The sequence below is a fragment of the Meleagris gallopavo genome, chromosome Z (genome assembly GCF_000146605.3).
Source record: "Meleagris gallopavo isolate NT-WF06-2002-E0010 breed Aviagen turkey brand Nicholas breeding stock chromosome Z, Turkey_5.1, whole genome shotgun sequence".
NCBI lineage: Eukaryota > Metazoa > Chordata > Aves > Galliformes > Phasianidae > Meleagris > Meleagris gallopavo.
The window spans coordinates 60,199,064-60,209,407 of NC_015041.2; the positions used below are offsets into that span (position 1 = coordinate 60,199,064).

Sequence of the window (10,344 nt, forward strand, 5' to 3'; positions counted from 1 at the left end):
TTTTGGTGTGTGTGTGTCAGAAAAGCAAACGAATGCACAGTGTTTCCCCAGGAGATGGCAGTGTTGAATTGGGAAGTTTACAGGGAAAGAGCTATGGAGACACAAAAATCTCTGAAAATAGAAGATAGGATTTTGATAAAGCAACAAGCGTGTGGATGTCATGGAGTAACGGAGAACACTCCAGCTATACTTCACCTTTTTGTGGCCAGGGTGGCATGTACTTCATTTTAACTAAGATCATAGACTGTTGTCCTTTTATAAAGAAAGACATAATTGGTTGCCAGGTCTGATTACAGATCCTGAGATAATCAGGAATTATAATAAAAATATCCTGAGATAATTTTTAACTTATGTGTGTTTGTGTACAGATTTCTCAGCCAAATACATATTATTATCTCCATACAGTTGCAGCGCTTCTCAGTTAGTTCCTATTAAATGCTGACATCTGAATCTGTTCTTGACTGTTAAGATCTGCAAACTGTTTGCCTAAGAAAAATACTGCAAGCAAAAAAGACATCTCAAATAATAAAGAAAAAAAAAAAGGCAAAGTCAGTACAAATACAGTGTCAAATGTGTATTAGGACATTAAAATTTTATTATGAATATAAATTATTTTTCATTTTGCCTACTCTTGCTCTGAATCTTACTCTAATCAACGCTGAAAGCAACAACAGAAACACAGTGAGAACAGTTGCAAGGAGTTGCCCTGTAAGAGTTGTTGCCAACTTGACAGAAACCACTGTCTGATAGAATACAATGTTCTCCTCAATTCCTAACTGTGAAACATAACCACTTCCCCACTGTCATTACAGAAATCTTGCAATTCTGTTCATCTCTAATTTAATCTATTACTGGCAAGAAAGCACATGGGAGTAGGGAAGCAGAAATGTGGAACTTTGAGCAAGAAAGAGCTGACTTTGTCCATCTTTAGTCTGAAGCAGTGGCAACTTGGACCATGCATGTCTCTGTAAACATGTGCATGCACATACAAAAACAGTATTTTCTTTTTTTCCATCACTATTCCCCAGCACTGCATACTTGTGCATTCATATATATGAATATTACTTTACAGTGACAACACAAAACAGCTGTTTCCTGAAGATGTCGGTAGAGAGTGGGTCTCATGTGGTGGAAAGCTGCATTCTGCAAACACAAAGAACAATGCCAGCTTATGTGCACAGAGGAGCTGATCCGGTACCTATGAAGGGTGACTGATTTACTAGAGGTAATGAAAAGCTTTTCTATGGGATTTGTATGAACAAAGAGTTCACCCGAGCAGATCCCTACTCAAGTGAGGATTGCCCCCCCAGCCCCATCCAGCATTTACCTTGCTTCAGGCTCTTTCAAAAGTTTAATTGCATTGTTTCTAGTTGTTGTACCTAGAACTGGATGCAGTACTTCTGGAATTCATAGAATCATAGAATGGCCTGGGTTAAAAGGGACAACAATGATCCTCTAGTTTCAACTCCCTGCTGTGTGCAGGGTCACCAACCACCAGACCAGGCTGCCCAGAGCCACATCCAGCCTGGCCTTGAATGCCTCCAGAGATGGGGCATCCACAACCTCCTTGGGCAACGAGTTCCAGTGTGTCACCACCCTCTGTGTGAAAAACTGCCTCCTAATATCTAACCTAAACCTCCCCTGTCTCAGTTTAAAACCATTTTCCCTTGTCCTATCACTATCCACCCTGATAAACAGTCATTCCCCTTCCTGTTTATATGCTCCCTTCAAGTACTGAAAGGCCTCAATGAGGTCTCCCTGGAGCTTTCTCTTTTCCAAGCTAAGAAAGCCCTTCCCTCAAGCTTTTCTCATAGGAGAGGTGCTCCAGCCCTCTGAAATTAGTGTATGTGAAGAAGTTCCCTGCATTTTTTGCTGAAATGACATTTCTTATTTTGCTGTTCATTTTATCTTCTTTTCCCTGTTCACTGATGACCACATCCTCATTTACCATCTTTCTGGAGCACAGTAACCACTTTTCCCATCATGACCTTCATGTGGTCTTCGAAAATTCATTTGATCTCTATTTACTAAGACTTAGATTCTACTTCTGCTGAAATCACTGAGAGTTGTACTGCTTTGCCAATAAAATGTTAAGCCAAATTCATGATGCCTTGAAGCTAATTATGCATATTGCATCATTTAAGTATTACTTTGGCAAGTAATGTACAAGTTGTGTCCCTGCTGTTTCTTGGTATACTGTAGTGTTTACTTCTACTGAACAACAGTGACTGTTGGATGCCTTTACATTTTCAAAAATAGTTCCTTAAAACTGTTTTGTGTGCGGAAGTGAAAGCTTGTGTTAAAGATGTTAGATGTGTTTTTTGACTCATTGCAATGTCAAGTTGATTTTGGGTGACTCAAAAAATTCCGTAAATCTCCGTAAAAACACAGCTTTTGCTTCATTGGTGTAAGCTGTTCAGACTTTCGATTATTATTAGGGTTGGCTTTTTTTTTCTAAGTTCACCAGCATGACTTGTAAGCATGAATACATATTCTTATCTCAACATTTTGGGCTGATTTTGGAGCTTCAGATGTTGTTAAAAGGAGGCAGAGCAAGAAATCACAGTGCAATTTAGCTATGCAATGGGATTGAAGCAAATGAAGCAGACCATATGTTGTAGTTTAACCCAAAAGGCAGCTACTCACTACACAGTCAGTCGCTCACTCCCTTTATTCCAGCGGGATGGTGGAAAGCATTGGGAAAAGTTAAAAATAAATAAATTAAAAAAGAGTAGAATAATAGAAGTGTGTAATCATTAAGTTGGAAGAGACCTCTAAGATCATCAAGTCCAACTGTCAACCCATCACCACTATGCCCACTAAACTGTGTCCCTCAATGCCACATCTACCATTTTCTTGATCACCTCCAGGGACAGTGACTCCACTGTGTCCCTAGGCAGCCTGTGCCAATATCTCACCACTATTTCTGAGAATAAATTTTAATATCCAACCTGATTCTCCTCTGGCACAACTAGAGGCTTTGTCTTGACCTATTTCTTTTACCTGGCAACAGAGGCTGACCCCCACCTTGCCATAACCTCCTTTCCAAAAGTTTTAGGGAGTGATAACTTTATATGTATATATACTTACAAAACAAGCAATACATAACGGGTGATAAGAATTTAGAAATAATGCTATAGAACTGTGTGTTGAGATAAAAACAGTATACTAGGACAGAAAAGGAAGAGAGAAATAATAGTAATGATAACTTTATATACCTATATACTTACAAAACAAGCAATACACAATGCAGTGCTCACCACCTGCTGACTGATGCCCATCTAGTACCTGAACAGCACCTGTCCTCTGGCTAATTCCCTCCAATTTTATAATCCTGCATGATGTCATACAATATGGGACATCCTTTTTACCTGTTTGGGTTAGCTGGCTTGGTTCTTTGTCTCTCCAGCTCCTTGTACACCCCAGCCCCCACTCTAGCAGGATAGTATGAGAAGCTGAAACATCCTTGGCTCTGTGCAGAACTTCTCAGCAACTACTAAAATGTTGTTTTTTTCCTAAAGCCAAAATAAAGCATCATACAAACCACCATGAAGAAAATCAGGTCTGTCCTGCCTGAAACCAGGAGACCATACCAAGTACATATTAGTTTATCAGAAGTTAAAATCATTTGCTCTTACTATGCTGGGCTTCAGAAATGAAATATTTGCAAGACTATCTGCAGAAGGTGAACACAAAAATATATTGTATTAGCAAAACGTTAAAGGTAGAAATGAAAGGATATAGGAATAATTCTGATTATAGCTCTTTTGATTCTTCTAATTGTGGAAATAAAGCGCATCTCCAGTGTGATACTTTAGATGCTATTAGCATCGTCTCATGTGGTGGGTTTTAGTTAAGCAAGATCTTATTCTTCTTTTGAATAGTTGATGAAGAATCTGAATTACAAGCCAAAAGGAATAATGATGAAATAGATGATATAGCTAGTTGTGTTACATTTCATATTTGCACAAACATAAACAAGAACAGAAATTGTTCCACTTCCCACATCAGGAAGTAATGCTGCTTTGTGTGTATTGCACTGTAGACACTAGAAAAAGCAATATGCAAAAGGTTCAATAATTTGTGTTCACTTGGTTTTTGGGCAGCTGAAGGCTGACTTCAGGATGCGACTCAAACTCTTATTGGAAGGAGACTGAAATTATTTCAAAGCACCATTCTACTCTGAAAAATAAATAGGATGTATTGTCTTATGACCATTATATTTACCATCTCTACACTGTATCTTAATTTGGACTATTTACTAGTGACAATTAAAGCATTTTATTATAACTGGCTCTGAGAAGCTCTTTGAACTTGAAAGTGAAAGTTTGCCCTTTGTGTTTCTCCAGAATTAAGGATTCTAAGATCATAATTTTCCAGCTGCTTTGTTGAGAGCAGGGCCTAACTCATTCTCCTAGCTGTGTTCATGAACGAATGAGAATAGAGTAGAAGTGTGCTATTCACATAACCCTGCAAAGAACTCTCTGAGTTAAAAAACAGAAAGTAGAATGGCCAGTACATTAATAAGCACTTTTAATATTGGAATTCGTATAGTATGGTGAATTAAAAAGATGAAAGGAAAAGAAGGAAATTGGTATATTGGTGGATTCACTGATCTTATTTGACTTGGTCTATAATGATAACCATTCTTCTCTCTCAAACTATCAGAATTTCAGCCTTTGAGTGACTCTGAGATTTTTCCAAGCTCTACTTTTGTCTAATTTGAGATGTTGAAAAGTAGAAATGAAAAGATATTGGAAGAGAAATGATTTCAGTGCTCTTGATTTTTCAAATTGTAAAAATGAAGTACATCTCATCTCCAATGTAGTGCTTCAGATGATGCTTGCAGTACTTCATGTGCACACCTTTAATTATTGCCTGCAAGTTGTAGAGATCCACCAGGATTTGTGAAAACAAGGTTCCGTAGAACTACAGAACAAAAAGATAATCCTGCCTCTGGAAGTTATTACTCTCTCTGAGCAATGCTACATGTAGCAAGATATAAAAAACAAAACAAAACAAAAACAAAAAAACAGCAAAAACACACATATAACTAAAATTCATGGAATATTTTGCCATTTCTCTCCAGTTATTTTATGAGAAGCATTTCCATTTTTTCAAACAGTTCTACCATCAAACTAGGACACTCTGAAACAGCCAAGGAATAAATAAATAAACAAATAAATATTTGCATATAAGTGCAACAAACTCATGTTTTTATGTCTGCCAAGATTTGCCTGGTTTTACATCAAAATGATGTGAAACTACAAATTTCTCACTGCACCACTCTTCAGAAACAGCCTCTCAGAGGAATACATTAGAAAAAGGGGAATAAAAGCTTATTAAAGTGTATATTCTCTACCAAGGTTCTCTAAAGTTTTGTTTTAACAGATTTTCTGTATTGTTTTCATCTCTTTAGGGTATTGCAGTATAAAACCTCTCAGCCAGGGCCCTTATCTGTTAAAGCTTAATTTCTTGAATTGGGTACCTGGTAAGAAATCCTCTCGAATTTTAATCACACTGGTAGTTATCACAGTGGTACTGGTTCTCTCTTTGACTTTCAACAAGTAACGCTACTGCAGTATTACCTAAATACATTACTGTCATTTTTTTGCCTTCTTGGCAGTGCAATTTTGTATTGCCCTCATTCATCATGATACTTAAGCTCCTCACAAAGACCTCTGAGTCTTCAAAGTGCTCCACAGACCTTAATTGATGCTTATTGAATGTTAAAACACCAACAACAGGGCAGGCAAAGAAGCAGCATAGTCTTTCTGAAGGAGCAGGGGAAAGGTGGTCTGATTCTGATGGTAGTTGCCTACATCTAGCTCTCACTGACTTCAAGCATATTTACATAGCTAGTACTTCTGCATTAGCTTTACTTCCCAAATCCTGTCATAAAATTCTGACTAAAATAAACTACATCATGACAGTGGTGTGGTTCCCATCACCTTCTTTACTGGTGCACCAGGCTCAGTTGATCTCCCCCATTTACATCCTGACCATAATACTGACCACCTGCTTGGACAGTGCTGCACTGATCACACTATTTGTGACCTATCTGGGATAGAATACCCCATCTAAAGAATACGTGTCTCTGTGCAGAGTGACTGACATTTGAACCTGAATGCCAGATTGTAAGAAACGCTTTCCTTATAGGCCTTTTTCCTTACCCAGTCTCCTTTGTTACCATGGCCTTACCACTGGGCAAATTACTTGCTTTACCTGTGTTCTAATTGTTCTAATTGTACAGTCAGGATACTCACACTTATCAACATACTTAAAAGTCCCTGGGCAAATTCACTATCTAACAGAGCCAATTTTCATTAGTGTTTATCAGCAAGGACAAAACTTTGCAGGCAAAAAGATTTCTCCAGGTACAAGATATACTGCACTGTGAGACTCTCTGCAATCACAGGCAAAATTACATTGACCTAAAATTACATTGACCTTGAAACACAATTGTTTTCATGCCAGCAGTACAATATAGCCAGACCTAGAAGACCAAACACATCCCCAGGTTAACTTCCAAGCTCCAGACCAGTAATGACATACACATCCAAACAGACGTACCTCTGCTGATTATGTACAGATTTGCCCTGGTGACATAAATGACACATGGAGACTAAAGCCCATACATGCATTGACAGTTAATGACAATCTCCACACAATTTCTCCAGAGATCTTAAAACTGAAGGGCAAACATTGGGAAATAAAAAAAACATTTGGTGTGCAAATAACCAAACCCTGGAGCATCCAATTTCCTCTTACTGCAGTAGGAAAGCATAGACCTGAATTATACTGTTTTTCCTTCAGTTCGTGGCTTCAGTGACAGGCATTTCATACTGGCCTCTAAAGAATAGGAAGAGGAAATGTTTTCTACAGTTTGAAATACCTTTCTGTACTTCCCATGCTTCAGAGTGTAACCTACAGCAGGGTTATACCGGCACTGGTCTGTTGTCAGTAACAGACAGCCAGGCAAAGCCCGCTGTGCAGAAGGCCTGGTTGGATTTGGTAGCATGTAGCACACCCCTGAAATGCCTGAGCTGGACTCCTCTTTCTTTGGGTGTAAGAAGATGTGCAGTTACAAAATGCAGCAATCCTGGTGGAGCTCTTACTATAAAACAAAGTCTTTTTGCTACCGACTGCTTTAAAATTCACTTTTTCTTCTCTGTCTTTGAAATTCAGTTGATTTGTGAGCACAGGATGCTTTCATGAAGTGTTGATAGGCTCCTGTGAGAACTCTGATCTGCATAAGAAGGTGCTTGGGATTTTTTGATCAGTCGCTTTGTTTTCTGGTCTGAATCCTAAATTTATCAGCTTTATATGTTGTTTGGTTTTGGGTTCTGATTTACTGTTTCTCTCCTTTTATATTCAAATACCCTGTGCTATTTAGCAGAAGCTGTTGAATTCTCTGCATCTTTCAGGATGATTGGGTGGAGAGGGATGGGGTGCTCTTTATTGTCAGAGACTTTGTGATTTCAGTATTGAATGTAGTGAATTCTACCTGCACTGTAAAGCGGCCTTGCTTTTCTTTGAGGTAAATGCATAGACGAGTGGGTGCTGAAAGACTCCACTCATGGATTAGCCATGGTTACCACCAAAGTGCTCTGGCTACTTGGTAGACCCAGCTCATCCTGTGTTTAAAAATGATGTGGCATGGTTATTCTGCACCCTATGGTTATAATTTGCAGATGACTGACAGGGGTTGTATCAAAGCATAGCACTGGCACTCAAAAAATGTACACAAATACATATGTACATATGTTCATATGGTACATTGCCTGTACTTTCCATACTGCTGGTCTACCTGATATGGCCTGATACACCTGAATCAGGATACTACTTGCTGGCTGCTCTTCTCTCCTGTTCCCCTGGGACAGAAGTACTCCACAAGGCTCTGCTTATGTCCTCTGGTACAAACTTGAAGCAGGCATCCGGTGGCTTGAAAGGCTCCAGGTTTTGTAGATCCTTGGGAATATGTCAGAGGAGCTCAAGAGGAGTGCTCTAGTTCAAGGAAAATATGCTTGAGAATGGCTGCTGAAGGCAGGTGAGCAGTGAGGGAGAAAATATGTTTGACTTTATTGGTAAAATTCATTTATCCTGCATGGACACATTTCGCTTAGTACAGATTTCTCTTGACTAGAAGGAGGAAAAAGCAATTATAAGAACTATCAGTATCAAAACCTATTTTACTATATTGCAATTCTTATATCAAATTCAGCAAGGGCATCTTTCAATGACAGTCTGCATTAACAGCATACTAACAGAGTATTAACTAGAGTATCTTATTCTTACCTTATGAAAAATTGCTTACCTGCAAATTGCTATAACTGAAGCAGTTCTTCATCAGACCTCCAAGCATGTTTCAGGATATTAATCTTCTACTGCAAGGAATGAAGAATGCAAATGAACCAGAACTTTGAATTTGTTATACACTCTGGTAAACATGATAAGGAAATGATAAAGAATGGAGATTTAGCTCTTATGTGAAAAACCTTCTCACACTCTCTCCCTCTAAGAAAAGAAGAGGAAATATACATAGTTCACTTTGAAAGTAATGCCACCAAATTACCTCCATGGAAGCTGCAATAAAAAGTATAATGACACTATTTGATAGAGCAAATTCCCAGCTACAAGACACTATTGTTCAATACAGTCATCACCATTAGCTATGCATTTTCACCAGTGACAAACAAGAACCTGCGTAGTAGAGTGGCACAGTGCAAGCATACTGGACCCATAACCCAGAGGTTGTTGGATTGAAACCATCCTCTGCTTGGCTCACATTTGATACTTGGACTAGAAGATCTTAGTGTCTTTTCCAACCTTAATGACTCTCTGCTGCCTGAACAACAATCTCTATGGCTGTCAAGAATGTGGCTTGTCTTGACTGTCACTGTTGCTGCTGCTGAAACCCACCAGCCACTGCCTCACTATGCTCAGTGGTTGATCTCCACAAATGCTCAGCAAGTGTCAATGAATGTCAATTTTTTCCACATGGAGGAATTCAGATCCACACCTTTGCTTCATATGCATATTCATGTCAGATGCAATTGTGTCAGACTGCCCCTCTGCTGCCATCTGTCACATGGCAACAACATAGAATGGAATGTTCACAGAATCACAAAATTGTGGGTTTTGGAAGCAACCTCAAGAGACCATCGAGTCCAGTCTCCCTTCAGGTACTCTACAGTAGATCACATAGGTAGGCGTCCAGACGGATCTTGAATTCTCCAGAGGGTAAAACTTCATAACCTCTCTGGGTAACCTATTCCAGTGCTCCATCATCCTTACATATAGAATTTCTTATACACATTTATATGGAACTTCCTATGTTCAAATTTTGGGCCACTACTCCTTGTCCTATCACTACACACCACTGAGAAGAGCCTGATCTCATCCATTTGCCCCTCACCTCCTTTTAGATAAACTTAAATCAGTTTCTCCCTCAGTTTTCTTTTTTGCTGGCTGAACAGATCCAGGTTACTCAACCTTTCCTCATACACAGATGTTCCAGGCCCTTTATAATCCTTGTGGCTCTCTGCTGGATTCCTAGGAGATCCCTGTCTTTTTCGAACTGGGGAGCCCAGTACTGGACACAGTACTCCAGATGTGGTCCCAGCAGGGCAAAACAGAGGTGGAGGATCACTTTTCTTAACCTGCTGGCCACAGTCTTTTTAATGCACCCCAAAATACCATTGACATTCTTGGCCACAGGAACACCTAACTGGCTCATGCTCTTGTTGAATGGCAATACAGTCTTCCAGTGTCCCAGCCATTCCTCCCAGCTTTATATAATCAAAAAAACTTGCTGAGGTGGACTCTATCCCTTCATCCAGGTCACTGATGAATATGCTGAACAAGACCAGACCCAGCAGTGTCCCTATGGAACACTGCTAGTTACTAGCCTCCAACCAGACTATGCCATGGATGACAACCCTCTGAATTCTGTGAGTCAGTCAGTTTTCAATCCACCTTGCCATTGACTCATCTGTCCCATACTTTGTAAGTTTTGTAACATATGGATGTTGTGGCAGATGGTGTCAAATGCCTTGCTGAAGTCAAAATACACAACATCCACTGCTCTCTCCCCATCTCCCCAGCCTGTGATGATATTATCATAGAAGGCTATCAGGTTGGTTAAGCATGATTTCCCCTTTGTGAATCCATGTTGACAACTCCTGGTAACCTTCTTCCAATTGCTTGGTGATGGCATCCAGAACAAGTTGCTCCATCACCTTTCCAGGGATGGAGTTGAGGCTGACTGGCCTGTAGTTTCCTGGATCTTCTTTCTTGCCCTTTTTGATGATTGGAGTAACACTGGTTATTCTCCAGTCTTCA

General features: G+C 39.5%; 1 protein-coding gene across 1 annotated transcript in view; it reads right to left on the minus strand.

The window, feature by feature from the left end:
* The window catches only part of TOPORS (TOP1 binding arginine/serine rich protein), an 18,415-nt gene extending 10,050 nt beyond the window's left edge, over nucleotides 1–8,365 (minus strand). The window contains 3 exon segments of the mRNA XM_031557450.1: nucleotides 4,811–4,929; nucleotides 6,896–7,060; nucleotides 8,318–8,365. Of these exon segments, the coding sequence (XP_031413310.1) occupies nucleotides 4,811–4,929; nucleotides 6,896–7,060; nucleotides 8,318–8,365 (332 nt within the window).
* Between the last annotated feature and the right edge of the window lie 1,979 nt (nucleotides 8,366–10,344).